The sequence below is a fragment of the Epinephelus lanceolatus genome, chromosome 19 (genome assembly GCF_041903045.1).
Source record: "Epinephelus lanceolatus isolate andai-2023 chromosome 19, ASM4190304v1, whole genome shotgun sequence".
NCBI lineage: Eukaryota > Metazoa > Chordata > Actinopteri > Perciformes > Serranidae > Epinephelus > Epinephelus lanceolatus.
This window is the reverse complement of record NC_135752.1, coordinates 28,044,072-28,070,403: the sequence shown is the minus strand read 5'-3', so window position 1 is coordinate 28,070,403 and position 26,332 is coordinate 28,044,072. Positions and strand designations below refer to the sequence as shown.

The window sequence follows — 26,332 nt, the reverse complement described above, 5'->3', positions numbered from 1 at the left end:
TACATTCATTACTCCAAATATTTGACTCCTTTCTTTACAGGGATTGTATCAAGGTGATAAAGTATGTCCATGAATATTTGATATGAGGTATGAGTTTACAGTTAGTTACAGTTCTTTCTCAGCACCGAGTTGTATGTTTGGTCTATGGTGTTCCTCATGCAACACTTATTGACTTTCTTGCTTCTTCACGGAATATTTTGTTTGTACGCCCCCAGCGTATTGGAGTATACTGTAACAAATTGAGCATAAACACCTTTGTGCTTGCTCATAATACGCATGCCATCTTTTGAGGCCCACGCCACCGTGTCTCACGCAGGTATTAACAAGGCTTTACACACCAAGATATGCTGCAGTGCACCAGCAAAGAAGAAAACTAGTAAAGACTGACAAGAAGAAGGAAAAAGACAGACAAAGACATTAGCGACTACTCCATTGCCTAGAAACGTAGAGTTGTATGTGTATGAGCAGTATTTAAAATGGCAGCATCTCTCCTTTGCTTTACTATGTGTTTATGGGCTGCAGCCACTGTGGAGTTTACTCAGAGAACATTTTAATGGACCTATTTTTTAGCTTTATGAGAGTACATTTTTAGACAAGTACCTTTACTTTTATTCAAATCTATTTTTTGACAGTGGTGCTTAATCTACATTCAATGCATTTTGCTAAATGCAAACATTAACTTTTGTTTGGTAACATCAAACTTTACAGGGCACCTATAATTTCTAAACGATGTCAGATATTGTTTGTCCATAAAGAACATGAAACATGAGTTATGGAGCAGATTATGCTGTGGCAGACCCCAAAAAGTCTATTTAAATCCAGTTGGACATTAAAGGACTGGTTCACATTCATGCTCCCCAGGAGATAAACCCAGATTATTTTGATGACCTCATGACCTCTCCTGCAATGCCACCCTCACGTCAAACCTTACATTTTTAACCCAGCTACTAAGGATGTAAGAATAGCAACACAGCTACAACGACATCCCCATTCTCTCCAACACTTTGATGTAATAAAAACTACCTGCTGGCTGTTAAATGTCTTTCTCATTGATGTTTTTTTAGTCACCACATGTTTGCGTCTATAGGCTTCATGTTAACTATTGTGTGGGAGTTTGTTTATTACATAATTGCTGACTAGATGTCAGAAGGAGTAGTCAGTTTACACTGTAAAGGGGAAGTCAGTTATGAGCTCTTGCTGCAGTCATACAGCCAGTGAAATATGATACATGCAGATACATAATGTTGTCACCACTTTTTAATTCCTGGTAAAAAAAAAAATAAAAAATCAGGCACCCTAACAACCAAAATCCTGCAAAGTAGGGTCAGTGTAAAACCATAAAACAGTTAATACAGCTACAGAGGAGTTCTTGTTTTTATGTTAGCTCACTGGTTTGTATGTCTGCCTGTCTGTGTCTGTATGAGCGCTACAGCCAGTTTCTCTTGTGGTTGAAGGGAGGGTGTCATGACACTTCATACAGTAGCTCTCAAGCGCCACGCCAGGAAGTGAACTGAGCTGAAGCCGAGTTCTGCTGGGCTCAAACCACTGATGACACAGACAGAGGAGCTACACAGCTGACGCAGCGCTCCATGGGTAAGTTTAATTAAAACTTTTAACAAGACCTTATCCAAAATGTGTGCTTTATTTTCTGTTTGAAAGGATTGCTGCATTGCTGGTGCTGTGTGTTTGTTTAGCACTTCCTATGTGTAGCACACTCTCTACAGATATGCACGTCATTCAGATAATCTTTTCTGGTTTATACTGTTGTAGTTTATACTCTGTTTTCTTGGTTTTAATGGACCAATTCATGGATCCAGACAGAATGTTGCACAATTAATAAAGCTCCAATGCAATATCACCAACTCAGCCAGTCTATCGTATGACTTTCAAATCGCTTTACAAACCGCTGTCATTTAAAACAGTCATTATTATCAAGCTGTGATCAAAAGCTGAGCGATACTGATAACTTTTGTATGAAAGATAGGAAGTTTCATCTCAGCTAATGCACAACAGGGGAACACAATTTTAGCCAAGGGCTTAGCCCTGTCTGCCTAGTTGCCATACCAGTCAAGCTCTCTGTTGATACATAGATAACAGTGGCAGATACATCACTCGGAAGTCATTGTACATTTCTGAAATAGTGAGTCTTTGATTTCAGACACAAGTAGACAAAAGCAGGCTTTCTAATTTTAGCCATGATGAAATTGTGCTGACTGGAACAATAACTATCACTGGCAGATTTCTGCTGTTTCAAACTTGACAACATAAACTTTCAAAATGGGTCCATTTAAATTTTCTGTGGGAATATGTATGTGAATGACATCAGTGGACAGGAAGTAAACATGAACCCAACCTGCTGCCAAGCAATACAATACCACTGAAATGGTCTAAAGCTGTGTGGTTTGCAGCTAACTAGCTAATTTATATTAGCTCTGTGAGTTGGTTGGAGGCTTTGAATGTAATTTTTTTATAATTTTGTCAATTCATATGAAATATATGAATAAATATTAACCTTCCAAAAGGGTGTTAATTGTACATTTTGATGGCTGCATTATGCTAAGTGATTAAAGCAGCCCCATGCACACCACTTGGGCAGGCTGGAGCCTGATTTATGGCAGGGCGCTTGACACTCTTAAAAACTGTTGCACATCAGAAATGACATATTTTTGATAGAGAAAGTGTTACTCAATGTTACGTCCCTGCCAGAGATCTAGGGGAAGGAGGGAGTAGCACAGTGAAATGGAGGGAATTTTTAAAAAATAAATAAATGGCCAGTTTAAAGGAAGTTTTTTCAAAATGAAAATGGGAAAAAAGGACCATCAACAAAAAATGAGCTCCAAAAGGGAACCGGATCACCTGTAGCTGGGACACCCAACATAAAGAAAAGATTAAACACAGCCAACAAATATCACAGCACTTAGCCAAACTCTTACTTATTACCCACGTCTTTACTTATTACCCAGAGACACGCAACTGTCACAGCCTTCCACAGTGTGATTGGGTAGTTACATTGCATCATATGTAGACCCTGTAGCTCCCTCGTTTGGTTCGGTGGATGCACTGACCGCCTCCTCTTTTTGAACTCCAGTTGTCTGCTCATAGCAGTAAATTTTAAATATCTTCCTGTTCTGTTACCTCACTGGCTTAATCAATTCCCTTCATTATCAGGGGGCTCACTAGCTCACCTGGTAGAGCCTGCACCCAATGTACAAAGAGCTTTGTCCTTGCTGCAATGGCTGTGGGCTCGACTACAACCCACGGGCCCCTGCTGCATGGGGACTAGGAAAAGGGTTAGGAAATCCAAAGCTGACAGGTCTTCCGTGCCTCGTTATGGTTGCTAAGATATGACTTGATAGTGAAGGGGTTTAGCATTGAACCATTGAACCACTGACTGTTTTATATTTTTGCACACATTTGCCATTTTGTGATACTGATGTCACAAAATATCCTCATTAATAATTTTGACGAAGATTTTGCCCAACTCTCCTGACGAGTCACTCAAACCAGCTTGTTTTGCCATGCTAAGCTATGCTGCTGTAGCACCGGAGACACAGTTGTGTGTTATCTGTTTTTCACTCTTTCATGGCTTTTTTTTATTGAGCAGTTAGTGGGGAGAAGGTCATAAACTTTGTTTACTCTGTTTTTACGGGACTTCACACGACTTCTGGTTTATATGGAGCCATGTAGAGCCAGTTAGAGCACAGTGACGTGTGTTTTAGTGGGGATGAGTCTGTCGTTGTCTCCTTTACAGATAGATGTCAAATGTTTTGTGGCATGTTGGCCTTTTATGTACATGTGAAGGTTAAGTGGATTTAACTCATTAAACTCTGCTGTACTAATAAAAAGGAGTTGATGAAGTTATAAACTGCAGTAGGCTGCTGTTGTTGGTGCATTTCAAAAGAGTTTTGATAATGTAAATTGATTCTTGGCCTATGGAAACAGTGTGTGTAACAAAATATGTCTACCTGCTAGCTTTCTGATCTTTTAGTCATGCCCACCCTATTCATTTAGTAGATGGAGATGGTTTGCCAAAGTGTGAAGGAACAGCTAGTGGGGATCATAACCCATGTCTCTGTTAGTCTGTTTCCAAAATAAGGGGCTGCCAGTCATACAGTGTGCTCCAGCCTGTTCCCCCCTTGGATGTTATACTTTCATTTTCATTCATAAAACAATGTTTGCATGGTTAACCCAGTGATCAACACATCTGGGTGATGCTGTCGAATATGTGTTACCATGTCGGATGTGTTTCAATCACATACGCTACAGTGATGGAACAACGCCGACACATCATCCTTGTCTTATACACAACTCTCTCTTCAGTGTCTTTTGCAGCTGACCGAGACCCGCAGGTGGGTTTTCCAGCTCCGCTGTTTCATTCGTGCAAGTGATAGTTTGACTGACTCACACACCAATCCGCTACTTGTTGTGCTAACCTCAACACTAGTTGCTGACAGCAAAGACTTGAAAGTTCATGGGTGGAACTTTCACATGTGAAATTTGGGTCTGCATTATGTGTATCTTCATGCAATTGTGTGCATTTATGTGCCGCTCTGCCACATGCCAAAGTGGCAGCAGGAGTGATGATGAGTGATGTGCATTTGGCGGGTGGGCAGGTGCTGATGTCATCGGTAAATATTTGTTGATTGTACTTGAAAAACAAGGTCCTCTGCACCTGTAACTCCTTTCAGTGACGAAAAGAAAAACAACAGAGGCAAAGACAAAAAGAAACTGAGTCCAGATCAGCCAGCAGGGCTCGCTTTCTGTCACCTTCTACTGTCTGTGGTCACTCTGAGGTTTATTTGGTGACACTTACCTGCTGTATTTTCCTATTTTTATTGTAAGGCAAAATGCTAAAATCTGATTTGACAAAGGGTCACAAATGCTAACTGGCTAACTAAGGCTAACGGCTATTAGTGGACTGTTATTGGTGGTCGACATCAGCGTCTGCATCACCACTGACTGCACTGCCAGCGTACACTGATTTATATGTGTTACACTTGATAATAGATAATATTAGTCACGGACTTGAGTATATTCAGTGTGGGCAGTAACCTAATGTTTGGAGAATGTTTTAAACCAGCTTGGTTTTACTGTGACTCAGACTGGTGCTGTCGCTTGCTGATAAACAAAAGCCTTCTGGTTTCAGACTGGGCAGATGACTCACTGTAACAGGAACCAGTAGCCCTTACTAACATGAATATCATATCACACCACACTCTTTACTGTGCCTCGGCTGTGTGTTTCAGTACTGGTTCAGCCATGCAGATCTACTGTACGCAGAGTCTGTAATCTGAGCTAAATCTTCACTGGATATCTTAATAGTTTGATCAGAGGCAATGTGTAGCTTCCATAGCATTTCCTGTGGTTAACCAGCGTGCTTGCCTGTCATTGCAGTGACACATTCATCTGAAACAAATAAAGCCTGAGGCACTTTTGCGTCATCGATATCCGCGAAAATATTCTCTACTAAGATTTTCCAGTTGACGGACCTGCAAAAACATTTTTGTCTTCCATGCATTGTATTTTCTGGTATTTTACACCAGTGTTCCTGCTGAATGGGGCTGTTTTGATCTGAATGATCACCACACCAAACTTGACATACATAAAACAGCCGTAGGCCAGCACTTCTTTTTCAACTGTGGAATCATTTAATTGATCTTGGAAAATTACCTGACTGACACATCACCCCCCCTCCAGCTCCAGAACCGATCTTAATGAAATCTAACTGGAGATGAGCAGGAAGATTACGACAGGAGCTGGGCAACAGCCTCCCCTTTAGCATTTACTGATCAAACTTCCTCTCGGTCAACCACTTTACACAAATACTTCACGGTGGCTTTGGCAAACTTGCAGTTAACCGTTTTTGGACTGCGACCCACCAGTTGAGAACCACTGTTCTGGATGCACAATGTAATCATTCTTCATTTTGTTGGCCACAGTATCACTGTATGAGAATGTGTGCTCCTTGTTAAAAATGATACACCAGGACTGACGTAACATGAACTTTCTTTTGCTGTAAAAGATCCGAGACATACGTATTCTGCAATACCCACCTGATCCACACTCATCTCTCATTTAAAAAGAGGTGGAAAAGAGAGAATATTTGCCATTGTGAGTGCTGTTTGTGACACTACTAAGGCATAAGTTTGTTGATTACTTACCTGTATTTTCCGTGGCAGAACTATTGGTCATTGTCAGGTGTGCCAATATGGCAGAATTTGTTCTGGGACTATGTATCGTGCACTGTTGAGAAAAGGCTCAGCTCGACTTTTTGTTTTGTTAATGCCTGAGGCCAAAGTGGATGGTCGGAAAGACAGTCAGAGAGACATTCGAAGGACTTTAAGAGCTTTGGGAAACTTTTTTTCAGCGTGACAACAAGGGGATGCTTCAGAGTGACAGAAATGCTCGAACGCCTGTTTGGGAGAACCGACCTGTGTCTGCGTTGTCGTGAAAGGAGCTACAGTTATGCTGTTATGTAATGCTTATCTGTAAAGTCTATACCTAAAGTTCTGTATCTTGAACTGGAATCACAGAGTTCAGCAATATTATGCTCTGACATGTGTTTAACTTCAGCTTCCAGACATCTATGATTGTCTGTGCTGCCACAGTAGAAGTGTGCAAATCAGATTTAAACCATATTTGGTGGGACTCTCTAAAAACACAGTTATTTCAACTGTACGCAGGACGCAGCAGTGCAAGCGCCACCAGTCTTGTCTCTGCTTTATCAAGCTCCATGACCGTCTAAGTCCATGCTGGGTGTTTGTTAATATGATAATCTGCGTACACCTTTGTTAGAATGCAGGTTTAATGAAAATGAGAAGTTGGACTGAATAATGTCATGATCCTGGGTTTTTGTTTATATTCTGTTATCCTATGGGCTTTGTTTTGGAGTTTTCTGTTTGTGTTCCTTGTCACAAGTTATTCATTCATGTTTAATCTGCTTTCTGTTTTATTTTGTAGATTCTCTCTTCATGTGTCATGTCTGGTTTTACTTCCTGGTATTATGTGTTTTCCCACCTGGTTTCTGTCACACCTGTCTCGTTAGTCCTTTGTTCCTTCTTAGTTTGTCTTGCATTTATTGTTGTGGTCATCCCAGTCTTCATGGTGTTATTTCCTTCTGGTCTCTTGTATTCCATTTTCGATTTCTTCCCCAAGTTCATCCCTGTGTTCATTGTGCTTTCCTGGTTGGTTTTCAGTTTAGTTTTGGTGGTTCTTTCATTTGGACTTTTAGTTGCCTGCTTCTCCTGGATGTTTTTCATCCGCCTTATTAAAGCTCACTTTTTGCTAAAACTTCAACCTACCTGATGCTCTGCATTTGGGTCCTTCCTGAACTAATGATGACTAATAACAAAGTGTGGGCTGGTTTTATTTCTAAAGCTTGGGAAATTAGGCATACAAGATTGAAAATCCATGATGGTATGGAGAATATATAGGAGCATTTATTGGCACAAGGCATTCTCATAGTTGTAGGTCTTCTACCTCTTGAACAAAGCAAATACCACAGCACTTTTGATCTGTTCTCTCTGGTCATGTAGCACCAGTTTGATAAGTACTTTTGTCTTCCTACTGCATAGATGGTCAAGTTTAATGAAAAGACTGTCTTTCCAGCAGTTAAATACTTCTTTACGTGCTAGACTGTATACGATCTGATATAGTCTCTGTTGACTTTTAATCTTAAAACTGGCGACACAGCTGAGCCGCAGCAGCAAGAGAACCTAACTTTGGTGTGACACCTCAAATTTTAGCTGGGGCAATGGTTAAAGGAAGTCTTTGTGCTTCCGTGTTCATTACAGTTGACAACAGAGGTCAGCTTACTCTGTACAAAGCAACAAAAAAAGAGTTGCTATTATGGTTTAAAGAGAACAACCATTGCAAACGCCACGACACACACACACACACACACACACACATAGTAAGCAACATGTCAAATTAAGACATTAAAACACAAACCAAACGCCCACTAGCTCACCTAGTAGAGCGGATGCACCATGTACAATGGCCTTGTCCTCGCCGCAGCGGCCGCAGGTTACATTCCAACTTCTTACAAGCAAACATAGACTTGCTGTTGGATCTGAGATTCTTCACCCCGGCAGTGTGGCGAATCCTTAATGAATTGAAGTCATGGGGGTCCACATTGAACAACAACAAAACTATATCAGAACATCAGTTTAAAAACGGGTGAATCCAAACTAACCATTTAGAACATCAAAGTTACACAAATGTCAGTGTATGGATGCACTACAGTTGTAGCGTTAGCTGATGTGACCATGGAGATTTGAGTGACTGCTGGCTTGACCGCAGTTCATTCTGCTACATCAATAACTGTATCGACGAGCTGTAGCTGGGTAGCCACCTCACTAACACTGCAAATAGATATGATAAGCTTGAGTGACAAGACAGCTGACAGCAGCAAAATTATATTAGATTTTTAATGACAGGGAATCATTGTTAATTAACTTTCCAGCAATGTATTTCATTGTTTGCATCTATAATTGTGAGCACACCGCATGACTGTGCTCCACTGTCTTAGCTATGATGCGCACCTCCTGGCGGTAAGAGTGTAGTAACGATGGGACCACCCTTGTTTCCAACACATTCTCACTCCGACCTGGTCACATATTGAAGTTTTGGTCATGGACTTTCCACGTCAAGATACGACTAGCAAGGTACCCTGGGTGCATTGGTTGTTGACGTTCTGGGACACCATGTCAAGTTCTCTTCTTTCAAGATACACTCCTGTTTTCACAGGAAATTAAACTTTTACATACAGTCTCTTTCAAAGTAAACGCACTACATCGGTACAACACCGCAAATTGAAGGGTTTTTTCTTCAACAACAAAAACATGTGGTTGTGTTTAGGCAACAAAAGGAAGTGGTTAGGTTTAGGAAAAAAGACAGGGTTTGACTTTAGAATCTCACAGGATGCAAACACCACTCTGTTGGTTGAAAGTCGGGGTTTGTTGGATGCATCCACCACCCCTCCTGCCCGCCCCACTCGGACTTTCCCAGTCTTAACTTTCATCCTTGTCCCACCCATTTCCCCCCAGTGCCGCTGGGCACCATTAAACTATAATGGCAACCGGCCGACGTTAAAGGGTAGCTTTTTTGGTTGGTTTCTGACACAGCAAGTCACTGCCCAAAGGCCAGATTTCGACAACTTCGGAGTGAGACCAGGCTCTCATCATGCCTGTCTTGTGCTGATTTGCAGGTCATTGTAGGTCAAATCAAGTCTTTCATACAGTCATCTGAAGGGCTGGATGAGACCCTCTGGCGGCCTGGTCAGCGTCAGACAAGCAGCTTATCTGGTCTGCAAGGACAAATTTCAGTTTTTGTCAGTGGAGTCTGGCTTTACAGGGTTGTTCAGTTTCCTGACGGAGAGAGGGCTGTCTGTTTAAGGAAGTATTGATCATACTGCAGGAGTTGTATGAGAGTTTGTGAACTGGTATAGTTTGCTGTTGTTAAACACAGTCCCCTTGGACTCAAATTCATTCTCAGTTTTTGGATTATGGTGATTAACTGATACTCAAATCATCATGTGAGGAGTAAAGTATTCCTTTAAGGAGAAGATTCAAGCTAATCTTTCAAACAGGAATTTGCAGCGAGGAAAAATACCTCCAATTTCCACTGTTTCTCCCACGTAGCAACTCTAAAAATGTGTTTAAGCTGAATAGGAAGATGTGTGATTGGTCTACAGGATGGATGCAAGATCTGTTCATATGGTACACATCAAATATAGAGTGTGTACAAAGACATACAAGGACGTAGGGAAGTGGTTGCCAACAGTCTAGGCCTTTTGCAGTTTCACACTTCAGATTTTACAAAGTAGAAAGTTCTCCTGCAACCTCACACAGGAACAGTTACGTCTCATGTTGTATTTGTGGCTGTGTAAATATATATGTGTGTGTTTGTGTGTGTGTGTGTGTGTGTGCTTGACCTGTGTATTGTTCCAGTCTTAGGGGATGGAAATTCCCCCAGCCTCTTTCTCAGGTCCTGTGTGTCCAAGTGTGCGGGGCATGTGTGTGCAGTGGTGTGGGTTGCATCCGGCAGCCAATCGCATACTAGCTCTGAGGAAGCAGGAAGGAACATGTTGCAGCCAGTCGACCAATGAGAAGCCGGGGCTGGAGGAGGAGGCCCCTTCAGGAAACCACTGGCAGAGTATCAGGGGTTCAGACCTCCAACAGACTTCCTAACCAACAAGACTGACTGTTCTATCTTCCCGTCGGTCCATTTCTTTAATTTCCTATTTTTTATTGGCTCTATTCATCTTTTCATCCATCTTATTTTTCATTCATCTGTATTCTTGCTCGGTTGATCCAACAATCCTTAAATCTTGAATCAATGTCTCTATCTATTTCGACTTCTATCTAACCGTGTATCTGTCCTCCGTCGCTCCACGCGGTTGAAAAGTATGGTGGTATATTGTGCTGTGCTGCCCCTGTCATGTCCACCGACATGTCCGCTCCATCCATAAGGAAGAAGAAGTCGTTTGCACGGAGCTCCAAACCAAGCGTCAGGATGTGTATTCGGGAACAGAGGGATATCATGTAAGTTGAGACTCTATCTTCTTCATCTTCTGCTGTTCATCTTGTCTCCGATATCCACTCTGGTTACGTACTGTATGGATGTACTCCCAGACATGTTGACTGAAGGTTGTCCTTACCTGCCTTGGTTTGGTGATCCGTTCTTGACCTGTCTGAGGGAGTGAAGGGATGTCTCGTAAGTTGTATTTTGTCTTTGTTTTGGATACCTTTTTGGATATCTGGATTTAAGCGATACTACTTATCAACTTGGGTATCAAGTGTGCTTTGCAAAACAATTCAGCTACAGGTACTGGTCATTGTTTGATTTGTTAGCTTCTTCCCCATTATAAGAACTCAATGATGCAACAAAGGGATGTCCCGCCTTTGCCTGTTGATTGGAGTTTGAAACCTGTGAATTTTAGTTGGGAAATCAATTTTTGAAATATTTTTTTATACACGTGTGAATTTTTTGCTGATGCTGTTGACCCAAAATTGCTCATTTGTTGGCTGGTGCTTCTGGCATAGCACCTTTCGGTCTACAGTATTGAGAACTGTGCAAGTCGAGAGATCAGAGGTAAACAACACATTTTCTCACAAGACATCTGAACTTGTTGCATTTTACACCTTCTACTGGACGTGAAACTTCGCTTGATATAGAGATGATTAGTGTCCATGTCAAGCAGGCTGATGAGCAATAGCTACACTGCCATATACTGTACATTCTACAGTCTACAGCTGATATGACCTTTGTTCCAAAAAAACTCCTTATTGCTAGAATGGCATGGAAGAAACAGTTTGGTGGTATAGATGGTATTGCTGTTATATAAATACTGCAGCAAAGTGGAAAGGCAACACAAAAAGGGGAAGGTACAGTAAGAGGGCAAAAAACCTGTGTACTGTGAACTCGATATTGTGAATGAGGCCAAATATGGTACTACTACATCACCAAGTACATTATTACTGTACACACAAGTAGGCCGTGCAGTAGGTCACGTCCTATATTTGCATGTGTCTAATGCCAGTGGGCATATTTTTGGGTTCAGTTTTGATTTTTGCCTTTTCTTGCCCAGTTGTTGTTTTATCCAAAGGGATTTGTTATCTTACGCTCCTAAAGATGAGAAAACATGTCTGAGATGTATAGTAAGCAGCTGTGTAATTTAGAGAAAATACTTTTTCTGATATAGAAGGAAATCACACTGTGGGTAGTTAACAGGTTTGTTTACCACAAGAGTGGCACATATTTCATAATTTTGGATGAGCAGGTGACATCTGTGTTACCATAACTCTGCAGATACACCATTATACTGTCACTTTGTCTTTATATTCTCACTTTACCTGTTTACTGTAATTTCACATTTATACTCTCACCTTACTATCATATAATAATATACTACTAATTTACTATCACTTTACCTTTAAACTATCACCTTACCTTTTTACTGTCACTTTACATTTTTACTGTCACTTTACCTTTATATTGTTACCTTACCTTTAGACTGTCATTTTACCTTTATATTGTTACCTTACCTTTATACTGTCACTTTACCTTTACACTGTCACTTTATCTTTATATTGTCACCTTACCTTTTTCTAACACTTTGAGTTTTCACTGTCACTTTACCTCCATATTGTTACCTTATCTTTTTACTGTCACTTTACCTTTACTGTATATATTCAGTTTACCTTTATATTGTGACCTTACCTTTACACTGTCACTTTACCCTTATACCGTCACTTTTTACCATTATATGCTTACTTACTGTTTTACAAACTGTTCACACCTTCAAGTCTCACCTTCAAGACTCATCTGCAAATACATTCACTTTATTCCTACATTCAGTTTAGGCATTTGCAATATGGTTTACAGTAGGGTGTCTGCAGGTCCTTTAAATGTCATAAAATGTCTTTAATTCAATGTTATAAATAGTGCATTTTGTAGTATTTCATTTATCTTCCTTTTTAATTTTTTTGTCAAAATGAGTAGGGCTGAACCAAATACTCTTTTTACTTTATATCTGCACTTACCTGTTGGCAAAGAGTAGACCTTAATCATTTTAATAACTATATTCCTATGTAAAAACCTACCTCTGTGTAGGACCACATATAGTCTACTACTTACCATTGTACTTACCTGCAATGCTTGAATAAGAAAAAGATGATTTGTCCAAAAAAAAATCTTCAAAAGGTCTTTTAAAGCATTTAATGTCAGTGACTGACACCTGTAGACACCCTGTACACCCTTTATTTTAACTTGCACTATTTTATGTCTTATATTCAGTTGTTTGTTATTTGCTTGAGTTTCTTTCATACTTAATGACCATTGTTGGAGCCTGAGGACTTAGACTGCTTCTCTGTACTTTTTGCACATAAGATAACAATAAGGAACATGAGCGTGAGCAATACATGTTTTCTAAGATTTGAGTAAAGAAGGCTGTGTGACCAAATCGCTGAGTAAAGTACAAAGTGCCAGTACAACAACTGGGGTTTGGTTTACATGTACAGCAAATAGTCCAGTGACACTTCCATTTGCAGTTTCTTTTTTTAAATTATTTGCCAACACTCAGGCATCAGACATAAATCATGTCCGCCTGGTGTTTTTTCTCGGAATATAAACTAACATTTTATTTTCCAGTGGAAATGACACTTCCCAGGGGTGCCCCAGTCACGTCAGCTGTTAGTTATTGCCACAGTGATGCCTCATCAAGGCTCATGTCAGAGACAGTGCTGAGAAACAGGAGCGTTTACAGGAAATGTGTTCTCGTTCTCGACCCCGCAGCGAGGGCAAGGAGGGTGGGCTCGTAGTCAAGGCGAATTCTCAACGCTCTCTCTTCCTGCCTCTGATTCTCTCTCTGTAATCCACTAACTGTGTATTTTTGTTATCGTTTACTTTACTTTAGACAGGAAACACAGCTACAGTATCATTTTTAATCTTTGCACTGTGGGAGTATGTGTTAGTCTTTGAGTTATCCTTCCTGTAGCTGTTATGGATGTGTGACGGTTCCTGTGTGGAATTACCATATTTGGACACAGGAAGTGATGATGCATAGGTGAAACCACAGGTAGAGAAAGAGGACTTGGTTTTACTATTTCAGCTTTCAATAAGCCTAATGTTGCAGGTGTGTGTGTGTAAAGTAAAAGTTAGCTTTCTGTTTCTGTTCTGTTTTGGTTGTTTGAGAGGGAACTGAAGAATCCTACACATGCATGGTCACTGTCGGTCACTTGTGAAGACTTTATTAGTGTTTGTCACCAAGACACTGCTGCCTTTTCTGCCAGAATTCCCTCCAGACCATGCAAGTTTAAGCCATTACGTGATCTTTTCTTAACCATAACCAACCGCCTAAACATAGTGTAACCATAACCTAACCACAGTATTGTTGAAACAAAGGAAACGATTCGATATATCCACCAAAAAATAACTAACAAATGTTACATATCAGTGGTTTGCAGAGGCACACAATTCAAATCTTTATTCTTGCAATGAGGTTACTGGGCTACAGGAAAACTGCTCACACATACCTAAATCAGTGGTTCCATTGGTCTAAAAATTAGGCTCTCCATCGCCTAAGACACAATTTCTCTCTGTACTGCATGTGCCAAATTTTCTAATATTCCCTTTTGAATGGTGTCAGACATCCACTTGCCTGTTTGGACCAGCATAAGCTGCATCATTATCTCCATGCCCCTGCAGTGGAGATCCCCAAAGCAACTCCAAAGCAACTGTCCAAGCAATTTTCCAGTCTTTTTTAGCTCATCTGTGCTATTGATTTGCTCCCGCTACCGCTACCGCAAATCTCTCCGCTATTTTAGCTAACCCCAAGATCTGAGGAATTAATTAGATTTGCACCATTTAAACATTTCTTTTATACACTTTTTGACAGGCACCTTATTGTATGCTGTTCGAAGTTTAAAATAAATGTTCAGATAGCCCATTAGTTATGGTAAAATAGCCAACTATTTACAGACTGTGTTCCACCCCTTGTTGATAAGGGAAGGGTGCAGCACCAGTCCAAATTAACATGTGACATATTACTTTTTGCACACCAGAGATGCAATTTTGGGCAACAGACGACAAAAACTTTTGCTGCTGACATCTATATTTGATGATGTTACAAGACTGTTTCTCACCCTACACACTGCATATCTTGTTGTATGGGTTATCTGACTCATCAACCCAGGCTGAGATCACCTGTAACAGCGAGAATCACTACTGTTTTTTTTTTTTTTATACCATGAAACTTCATGGTTTTGATTATGTAATGGTTTTTCTTCACCCTCAGTGTGCAGACATTCAGTCACAGCCTTGTTAATCATTCACCTGGACAAACAAACCAAAGTATGAGAGCAAATGCTCAGAAGCTCAGATAAACCTCCCTACACACAACAACCCCTTGGTTTCTATTCATGTGTTCACACCTGCGTATAAAAAGTGGCAGTGAAAATGTGAAGCTGAACCAGTGGAGGAACCATTGCGGTCGGTCGTCGAGGGGAACAGGAAGAAAATGCATCTCTGTATGACAGTTTCTGTTTCCTGGGCAGGACAGGAGTTTCTCTGCGTATGCTGCAGCTTGGACAGCGGTTTCCCTACGACCTTTACATCTGCACAGCGTTCTGTGTTTGCGCGTGTGTGTCTTGAAGTGCTTGATGAGTAGGTGAGAGCCTAAAACACATTCTCTGCTCACTGCACAGACAGGGTATTGGTTAGCCACATGCACCTGACAGCTGCTGAAATCATACCATGGCTCAGACCATGACAGATGCTGAGGTAGCATGTACGGATGAAGATTTAAATTTGTTTTGGCCCTTAGATAATTAATCAGGAAATTAGGCAGGTCTATAAAAAGTACAGTAGAACACAATGCAACAAGAGTGTGAAATACCCTGAAACATATCACAAAGTCTTCATCAGTAGGTGAAGATTGTTCCGTTGTCATAGTGATGGTGCTGATTGGTGATTCTGATAATGATCACAGGCTAATTCAAGAATCAAATCCATTACCTCAAGGTTCCTGAGAAGATGGTCTGTCCACTGTGTGCCACATTGTAACTACATGACGTGTCAGACTTGTTGCTTAGTGAACTTTTAACCCTGGGTTTTGCCTCACAGGCACACACAGGCTGAGCCTAAGCCCCTGATTGGTGGCAATGTTAAGGGATTACTTGACCCCAAAATTATCACTTGTATATCAATTACTCATCCCATGCTACGCTGAATGTGTCAAGAAAACGTTATTCTTGTGTGAATCCGGTGAATGAAGAATCCAAAAACAGAGAAAATTCTTGATAGATTAAAATTATAGGGATCTGTGTTTAACAATGGCAAAACTATATTGACACATTTGTTTATAAACTCTCACACAACTTGTGCAGAATAATCCAAATCTCTTTCATCCAGTCATGCACTCAGTACTTCCCAAACAGACAGGCCAAAGTCGCACGATAACACAAACAAACTATCTACTACTAACGCTATGGTGTGTTTATTGCTCTGTATATGCAACTATAAACTCTTGAGGGTCACAGCGGGGCTGGAGCCTATCCCAGCTGACATTGGGTAAGAGGAAGGTTACACCCTGGACAGGTCACCAGACTATCACAGGGCTGACACATAGAGACAGACAACCATTCACACTCACATTCACATCTGCAGGCAATTTAGAGTCACCAATCAACCTGCATGTCTTTGGACTGTGGGAGGAAGCTGGAGTACCCAGAGAAAATCCACAATGACAGAGGGAAGATATTATGCAAATATTATGCCAGTATTTGAGTGCTTTAACTCCAATAAGACTCTGTGCTGTACCAAAAATGTACCAAACTGTGACCCCAAAATCGAAGTACATACCAGTACTTGTGAATTTTGTGTACTGTTACACCCATATAAAAAAATGCAAATGCTACATTTTCAGTACATCCAACTACAGCGACATAACAGTATTTATTGGAATTATAAATGGAGAAAAAAATTACATTTCAACTAAATTTAGCCCAGTTATTACAAAAACTTGACTAGCAAATGGCTAGTTTGAGGGCTTTGTCCATATTGGTTGAATACGGCAGGTATCTTCTCAACTCTTAAGCATGCAAAGGCTCTGTTGGTGGAAGCACAAGATTTACAGTGATCAAACAGGCCGCCCTTCGACTGGTGAAGCTTGTAAGGGACTGTCTGCAGACTCATATTTTGTGGGTTGTTTAATTTCTTATTTTGCATTCTCAATATTATGGCAAAGCAGACTAAAGGCACAGCACCTCCCAAAACCAACAATAAGTACAGCATGCTACAGTCCAGCATGACTGCTGTAGGTCACAGCCTCACTGCAAAGGATCCTGCACCAAATATTAAACAGTGCCCACCCTGTGTCATGGATGCAAAACCCCTTAAATTTAAGCTTTAAGTTAGAGTTTTAACTTCATCGTGAGTGTTTCACCTTAAAGTCAGTGTCCTGCAGTGCAACACACACATCCTGCTACCCATACACTGCACTGTTTTTGTATCTTACAAAGAAATATTGCAGGTCTAAATATATCTTGGTGTCTGCCACTGTCCGCTGTCATGAGGAAATTCAACAGGAATAATGTCCTGCGGTGTGATTCATCAGGGGTTTTCTGTCTCACGGCTGAACTAGTTCAAATCCGGTCAGTCGTCGGTTTGTTCGCGTGAATTCAGCCTTCCTTCTTCTTTGTAACAGGCAAGTGGTTAATAGTCACAGTCACCAAAATAATACATTACCTTGGGTTGTAAAGCCACTGTTTTTATGCCCTGAGTAGAATCTTGCAGGCTTCATAGCCCCTCGGGTTCTTAAAGGGTTCTTTGGTTCAGATGATCACAGCTTGTTCTATCATTTAATAAGTCATGCTGGTTAAATTCACCCCCCAAAACCTGTCAGTCGTCACTTGGTCTGCTCTAAAAAATGAACGCCACTTTAAATCACTGTTGAACCCAGACATTGTTTTACTGTGTGTGTGTTTGTGTGCGTGCCCAGGGAGGAAATAGGTTTGAATGAGTCTGGTATGCGAGCGGCTCCTGTGCTTCCCTTCCTGACAAACAGCTGCTCTCTGATTAGCATCTCTTGCTCATAAATGTCAGCAGAGCTCAGGGTGGAGATCTTAGAAAAACTAATGGGGTGAGAGGGTTCAAAGCCTCAACACACTCGGTGAAACATCAACAAACCAGGCTGTATTTAGGAGCAGCATCTATACAAGTAAACGCATCAAAGTTAAAGAGTCATTTCTGGATGATTGGTGTTTCCTGCATGGAGTTTCTCACAGCATTCTTGTCATGGCAATAATGATGTCAGGAGAAGTAAATGTGTCCCATGGAAAGTATAAGTTTGACTTATGCAATGAGAGGAAATTGTTTGGGTGAAATTTCAATACCCAGAAATCCTAAACCTCTACTAAGAGAGAAAGTACTTCACTGTTTCATTCATCATTTCCTCTGAGCGGAGGAAGTGACCTCAACTGACAGATGGGCTTATTTGGGCAAACAGAGTGAATCTACTGGATCCCTGTCAATGTATTTATTGTGTTTGGATATTTTTCTGGGGGAAAAAGGTTTTGTGCCGATGTTTCTGCAAAATTTGATTCATAAAATATTTATTTTATTGCAAGCTTGAACAACTATGCCAGAGAATGGAGCCACTATTTCAAGTTTTATAGAACAAAAGTCATAATATTAGGGAACAAAATTTCAACTATCCAACATTTTTATTTAATAAATGCATTTTTGTAAAATAATTACCATTTTCTTTTATAATATTATAACAATTTGGGCCTCTGTCTGGAAAAAATGAAGATTTTGTGATCAAGTTTTTAATTGTTTTGAGAACAGAGTCATAGTTTTAAACTATTACATAGAAAAAACACAAAATATTGTGACCTTTCAACAATATTCTTGTAAAATAATGCTTGTAATTTTTCTCAGTTAGAACTTGATTCTCATAATTTTACTAGTTTCTTCTCAAAATATTATATTTCTCTTTAAAATTTCAGAATTTTTTATGTTTCAAACATTATATTAGATGATTAAGGTCACGTGAAAAATTAATTTTAGTTCTGAGTTTTGAATTCTGTACCGTACCTGGGCACGGTAAGCAGATCCGTCTTGAATACAGTTCAGGTGCACTTCAGTACAGTACGCATCATACCAACTGTACCAAAACACAGAAGTGCACTGCTATTTAAGGCGACTTCAAGTTTTTAACTGATGCCTCTATATCAGACAGCAGACACACCCAGATCCAGCTTTGCTCCTCCTCCTCCTACAACAAAAATGTCACAAAGATGGTGACGAAAGTGGACCCAGGCACAGAGCAACTTAATAATGTGAAAGCTGAGTGGCGGAGGAGTGTGGGGGGGGGGGGGGGGGGGGGGGGGGGCACACAACTGTACTCAGGCACCGAACAAATCAATCATACCTAATATTAAAACACCCTCAACCTCAGAGTTCTGAGTTTATTTTCAGGATCCTGACTTTAAACTCAGAACTCAAATTAGTTTTTTACACGTGGCCCTAACCCTCTTCTGTTCAGGGACCATAAAAATATCATGTGAAACAAACTTGTGAGATGCAGCAAATGGGAGGTGCAGTTTTTGTTGAAGCACTTGCAAAGTCAGTTGAAGTTTAAAGTTGTAGAAAAGCCGAAATCAGTTGAAATCAGTGCAATTGCAAAAGTGCAACTGTGGAAAAAGCATTTTGAATTTGAATTGTAAAAGCAGATAAAGTGTCATCTAAAGAATATAAGATAAAAACAGTTGTACTGAAAACGATGAGCAAAACAGTGGAAGCTGAAGTGTTTGCACTTTAGTTGAATTGTCAGCAGCTGATGTGATGCTGAAGTGACTGACGTTCATTCAGTGTGTCCGGTATCTTGAGCAGATCGTTCCCCCTTTGTCGGTGGCAGATGGAGTAATGCTGAAACAGACTTTCAGGCCGTTTCCCATAGAAAACATGAAAGTGCACAATCAGAGCTCCATCACGTTGCTTCAGTTTTGTCCGCCGGCTGGGTGTCTGTTGACTTCAGGAAATCCTTGTAGCGATGATAAGCAGCTGGCGAACTTTAACCTCACTCAGACTGAGATGAGGTTTGCTTAACTGCAGAATGTACGCTGCTTATCTGTGTGTGTGTGTCTGTGTGTGTGTGTGTATGTGTGTTTGCTGGTTATCAGTAAACATGACTTTGGACAATCAGACAAACAAACCACATGATAGGCTCTGTGGGTCCTCTTGAAGTCCTCACACACATTAGCAGCAGGGCACTCGGGTCAGAAACAAGCCGCAGCTCCACCCTGGTGATTTATTGGGTCTCGGACAGGTTATTCGCCTCCACTTTTTATCACCTTTCCGCTCTCACTCCCTCCTTCTGTCCACACTCCCATGCTTCCAATTTTTCTTTTAATTCTTTTTAAAATTCCTGGTGCTTGATACAACATTGCACTTTCTGTTAAAGTTTAGTGAGCAGGGTGAAAGAAAGGTGAGGTCACTTGGTTATCAGCCTGATTTACATGACATCTGTTGTGAATATCTCCAGAGGATGATTCCTAATGATGTGTGGATTCCCGTGATCTTGTACACTGGAAATATGAAAAGCTAATGAACAGACTGATATAATATTTAATGTAAATTCAGCTGCATTTAAATTAAAGTGCCACAGTGATTTAGTATTAAGCCCAGTCACACCAGACCAGCCCTGTAAAGTTCACCCATGCATCCTTGCAAAATTTACACTTCTGAGTCAACATAAAGACTACACTGTACTGTACAACGTAGCCTGCCGTGCATCTACCCAGAACTAACTACACATCATGGCGATGCAGACCTCCTGTCCATTTCTGCAAGCTGAAACCATTTCCCTCATTGGGTTAGGGTTAGGGTTAGGGTTAGGCAATATAAATAAATATAAATAAATAAATATGTGTGTGATTTATCCTGGCTTCATATGAGTAGAGGAAATCTCTGCTAGTTGTTAGGCTAATTTATACAATGTAAAATGCCATAGGCTTGTGCTAATAACGTTAGCAGGTTATATTTGTTTGGAAAATGTGTTTAGTATAAGACACTTGTTTTGTCAGTTAACCTTGTGAGTTGTAATGGAGCTGAATTTTGTAACGTTATTTTTGTTAAATGTTGCTGTTGTCCCTGGCGTCATGAGTAGAGGAAAAGTTTGCTAGCCGCTAGGCTAATTTATACAATGCAAAATGCCATAGGCTTGTGCTAAAAACATTAGCATGTCATAGTGAAGCCGATTTATGTGCTTGTGTTTGACATTGTCGCTATCAAGCCATGTTTAAAGTGTGTTTCGTCAACTAAACTTTACAGCACTTGACAGAAACCTCAATGCTGACTAGTGGTTTGTGTAACTGTAGAGTGGCACAGACACACCACACACGTATAAATGCTCACAACGGCGTAGGCTCAAGTATAAATCTTAACAGTTCATTCAGTAGATGTATTTGTACTGTCAACTTAGGTCTCTTAACTGTTTGCAAACCTCCTCTTTGGAGCAGTTAATAAGCTGACAAAGGTTTACACATGAGTGCATGGCGCAACATAGCTAATAAGCTATGATAGCATGCCCTGCTTTGGACCTGTGACTCTCCATTTCCTCCACTCACTACCACCAAAACTGTTGACCAAAGGGTCTAACTTGCCGGTTAAAGTGCCACCAAAGTGAACTTGCAAAGATCTGTACTGACCACCAAGAGCATGCAAAAGAAGTGCTTTTGCTTTTAAATGTTGCTGTTTGAAATGCTGACATGAACAGGTCCTTGTATGAAAGCACGGAACAAAAACATTAGCATGAGGAAGTAGGGTGTGTCAGTGGGAGGAGCTTAGGTTAGAAAAGTGTGTAGGCTTCTTTGACTTTCACCTCTTGTCTGAGACACACACTGAGATCCAGGGAAAGCTGATTTAACACAGCCCTTCCCATTCAAATACACAGCTGTGGTAATTCAAAGTACTTTTGTGGCTGGCAAGGAGGACACACACACCTATGGATGCCTGGGTTGTGTGAACTTCTGTCAAGCGCCGATTATTATCCATTGATTTAAGAAAATTAACTGGTCCTCCTGTCTATCTGTGAGGTTTCCTGGTGGCAGCCAGTGGGTGCACCAGGGACGATTGCATGTGGTGTAACACCAGGGTTTGTAGTGAATTGGTGCATAGTGGCAGTTCAGTGTGGCAACCTTGAGATTGGGTGAGTGGTGCATCATGGTTGTAGCGATTATCCTGTAACTATCTGTCTCTGGTGCCACATTGTGTCGCCCCCTCTGACTGTCTTTTCTTCCTTAAAACTCAACCCCTCTAATTTGTAATATTGGCCTTCTCCAAGCCCAGACTGAGATGACTCAAGCAGTCTCACTCTGGTTATTTTCTTAGACGTGACAAAGCTCCTTCAGAGACACACACAGGCTGAGTAGTACGGCCTCAGTGCAGTTCAAACAAAGTGCTTGTCAGATCTTCAAACAGCATCTGAAACCCACTGGTCCAGCAGAGGAATCTGGTCTATGTCTGACAATGTTTAACTTTTAAAAGTGGCCATCTGAATGACTCTCTTAAGCTTTCTCTTTTAATCCTTTACACAACTACTTCCACCACTGCGAGTGCGAAAGGGTTGCTATCCCTATGTTTAAAATGTATCATATATAATCCCAACTACAAAACTCAAACTAGACTCCAAGATTTCTTCCAACAGGTCTGATATCATCCAATAGGGGACCAGCCAAAGGCAGAATCTGTTGAGTAACATGCTGGGGCCCGATGACAGTCATATCAGTTGTCTGCCTGCTAGTCACTGCACATCAGCGTCACTTGACACATAAAACAGATGTGGAGATGGTGGATCTGTTTCAGTAAACTATTTAGACACATTCCTGCAGGTTTTTATCTCAGTGAAAGGGAGAGGATTTTTGGCGATATGGAGTTCTTCATTCCTGGGCTTCACCCACCCACCCACACACACACACACACACCCACCCTCCCTTTTGCTCCCTTTATGAGGACACTAGATGCCGTTGATAGACTGGAAGTTGCACATAAACACATTAGAGGATGAAGAGCTTCACTTGGGATGTTTATTTTGATTCCCGATCTGTCTCACACACACACACACACACACAGGCAACAAGTACTCAGGACATTCTGTGTTTCCTGTCTGAACTGAATGTGTGTGTGCTTATGTGGAAATCTGTGTGAAGTACATTATCTTAGCCTGAATGTGTTTACGTGCAAGGGAGGGCGAGACAGATAGAAATCAACAAAGACAGCCGAAGAGAAGGGGGAGAGAGGGAGAGATCGGCAGAGACTGGGAAAGCATCAGAGAGTGAAATGAAACGAGAGTGTGATCAGAGGAGGCAGAGGAGCGGACAGACAAATCCCTCTCAGTTTGGATCTGATGAGACGAGACAGTGAAGCCACTGTCTGTTGGACATCTCTGTCATGGACCTGCTGCCGGCGTTAGCATCCACAGTGTTAACCTCCACAGTCAGCCTGCTGAGGGAGAGCGCTGCTGTTCAGAGCATCAACAGGAGGCTCAGCAGGAGGTAGGCAAGACCTGAGCAGGTCACACGATGTAAGAGGATGACTTTCTGAAGAAAAGGATTTCTGAGATTGTGAGAAAAATGAAGATTATACCACTTTTAAGAGGATTTAATAAAGTCAGGATTATGGTTTTTCCCTGCGTAGATAAGACCTTAGCCATTAGCTCCATTAAAGCAATACCTTAACCCCCAAATGATCATCTGTGTATGAATTACTCACCCCCTATTACGCTGAATTTGTAAAGAAAACTTTGTTTTTCTCGCACGCCTCCACGGTGAATGAAGAATCCAAAAACTAAGACAGTTCTGAATGAACTGAAGTCATAGGGGTCCGTGTTTAACAACAGCAAAACTACACTAGCAGCTCCCGTGTTCAGTGAGGTAAAATTATTGTTTTTGTCAATGGAGTCTGGGTTTGCATTGAGCATGTTTCACTTCCTGTTCAGATCCCCGTCGAAAAGGGCTGTCTGTTTGGGTAATATTGAGAATACGACTGGATAAATGGGACTTGGATTATACCGAACGAGTTGTGTGAGAGTTTGTAAACGGATGTTCGCATATTGTTTTGCTGTTGTCAAACATGGTCTGCTATTAATTAAATTTATCAAGAGCCTTCGCCGTTTTTGGATTCTTCGTTCATCTTGGAGGCATGCAACAAAAAAAAAGTTTTCTTCACAAGTTCAACATAACATGTGGTGAATGACTGATATTCAAATGGTCATTTAGGGAGTGAATTGTTCCTTTAACTTTCTCCATTAACAACAATAATGACAACTGTTTTACTGACTTACAGAAAAGCTCCTACATTACTCAATTCCACTCAATTCAATTTTATTTATAAATCCCAAAATCACAAATCACAATGTGCCTCAGACGGCTTCACAGCATACAACAGCCCCCCTTCCCTGGACCCTCCCAGCAGATAAAGGGGCTTTTTTGGGGAGTTTTTCCTTAACAGGGGAAACATGGTAGAAACCTCAGAAAGAGCAACTAAGGAGGGATCCCTCTTCCAGGACGGACAGATGAAACTTAGTGTTCATGATAACCATAGAGTGAATACACCAGTAGCAAACACCTGATGAGTGTGTCGTGCATGCTGGATTTTTGGCAAACATTTTTGGCCAGTGAGCTTTTGTTTCCTGAGAGAGTGGGGGGATTATGCAGGCATGGTCACAGCAGCTGTGGCTCGTAGCAGCAGTCACATTGTGAGAATTTGGCCCTAAATACTGGAGCAGGTTGTGTTTGTGTTGGCTGTCTGTAGATGTGTCTCTCAGTTTGATCTCAGGGCGAGGATTCCTTTAACTTTCTCATGGGGCAGCCCAGAATTACACAATATGCAGCTGCACAGGGGCCTGTAAGGAGGTGTACAGCATGTCTGCACCTTGTTACAGCACAGTCACATAACAGGTGTAGGCTATTGATCCCAGTTAACCTTTGACACAGTTCTTTGATTTTTAGATGTCTGACCTACTAAGGCACCACACCTCATATCAGTGATCAAAATGACTTTGTGGGCAGAATTGGCGTTTTGGAACATAGTGCCCTTTTCTTGTCTTTATTTTTTCTAATTAAATGTTTATGGTAGACCGAGGAACAAGGTGATTGTTACTGCTGGTCTGGCTCCAGGTGCATTGCAAGGACATATTTTAAGGTTTTTACTTCTTTATCATGAGTGTTTATTTGAATAATATATATCCCACTGTTGTCCATTATTGTGTGTTTACTAATTTAGAGAGCTACGAAGGTGTGTGAAGACACCAGGCTCTCTGAGAGCTTTGTAGTCCTCTATATAAGAGCTAAAGCAGCTCGGAAAGCCATTTGTTAACAGAGAGGTTGTGGGTTTTAATCTGTTCTGGATCTTTAAATATGTCACTTGTCTCCTGATATCTTTGAGGTACAGCAAAACAAATTTCTGAACAAGAACAGGTTTTCGTTTGGGATTCGATCTGACATTTCCATGATCTTGTGCGACTCCTGAGGTGACTGTCTTCACTGATAACATCCACTCCTCTCTTTTGCCTCTCTTATAGAACGATGTCGTCTCCGGAGATGTGCTGGCCGGTGCCGATGCGAGCCATCGGGGCTCAGAACCTCCTCACCATGCCAGGAGGAGTTTCCACGTCAGGATACCTCCACAAGAAGGGAGGCAGCCAGTTCAGCCTCATGAAATGTGAGCTCATGATCAAAAAATTTAAGTGTGGGTGGACAAAATAAAAAGGAATGTCCAAGAATATATTGTGAGCTCCAGTTATCTGTCAAGTTTCATTACCCTGGTGGATAGATGGAATATATCTGTTGTCTGTCTTACAGGGCCACTGAGGTACATCATCATCCACAAGGGCTGTGTGTACTACTTTAAGAGCAGTACCTCTCCTGCACCACAGGGGGCGTTCTCTCTCAATGGCTACAACAGGTCAGTGTCCTTTAGCATTAATGTTGTTTTCTAGCACAGTTCCAGACTTTCAGTTTGCTAACCATGTCTTTGAGTTTTGGTGTGCCACAGCACAATGAATGGCATCTTGTTGCGTCTACAATTTTTAAGTCTGTGCCTGAACAGATGTTAAAGAGGGAAATAATACGTAACATTGTATCCTGTGATAGCACAAAATGATTAACATATCATGAGTGTATTGATAAGAACTAATGACTCAACAATGACTTGGTCATGTGATGAGATTTTTGACTTGTGTATCACCAGACTATGGTTGTAATCATGTCAGTAACTGGTCACAGTAGCTCTACTCTCATAAACAGGCCCATAAATAGAGTTTAAGTGTGTATATTCCCTTTTTATGTTTCTCACTGTAACACATTTCCTCTCTTCCACAGAGTGATGAGAGCAGCAGAGGAGACTACGTCTAGTAACGTGTTTCCTTTCAAGATCGTCCACTTCAGTAAGAAACATAGGACGTGGTTTTTCTCGGCAGCCAGCGAGGACGAGAGGAGGGTGAGAACAACCACACCTAATTAGTAGCGCACAGAGTGTACAGTGGCAAAAGTTACACATTGTCCTCTCATCTGCCATATTTTTTGATAAAATACATTGTTTTCTTTTTTGTTATTGTACAGAAATGGATGCGATACCTGCGGAGAGAGATTGATCACTATAACGACAGAAAAGACTCCCACATTCCAAGGTAACTTCACCAGATCACATCATATTTCACAACACAATGTAGATACATGATATGATACAGACTATATTATATATATATATATTACAAATTACAGTTGTGTATATACGCAAACTGTTTTCATTCCCAGATGATATTTTGTCA

The 26,332-nt window shown here is 41.0% G+C and overlaps 1 protein-coding gene across 5 annotated transcripts in view; it reads left to right on the top strand.

The window, feature by feature from the left end:
- Positions 1 to 1,435: 1,435 nt before the first annotated feature.
- sh3bp2 (SH3-domain binding protein 2) overlaps positions 1,436 to 26,332 on the top strand; it is a 31,757-nt gene continuing 6,860 nt past the window's right edge. Inside the window, exons 1-5 of one of the 5 annotated variants that reach the window (XM_033646343.2) lie at positions 1,436 to 1,593; positions 25,085 to 25,224; positions 25,365 to 25,467; positions 25,884 to 26,001; positions 26,124 to 26,191. In XM_033646343.2, the coding sequence (XP_033502234.2) occupies positions 25,089 to 25,224; positions 25,365 to 25,467; positions 25,884 to 26,001; positions 26,124 to 26,191 (425 nt within the window). In that variant the 5' untranslated portion in view covers positions 1,436 to 1,593; positions 25,085 to 25,088. Of the gene's footprint in view, positions 1,594 to 10,179; positions 10,545 to 14,818; positions 15,170 to 22,283; positions 23,058 to 25,084; positions 25,225 to 25,364; positions 25,468 to 25,883; positions 26,002 to 26,123; positions 26,192 to 26,332 lie in introns of those variants that run through there. The other 4 variants (XM_033646341.2, XM_033646339.2, XM_033646342.2 and 1 more) reach the window with 4 other exon arrangements.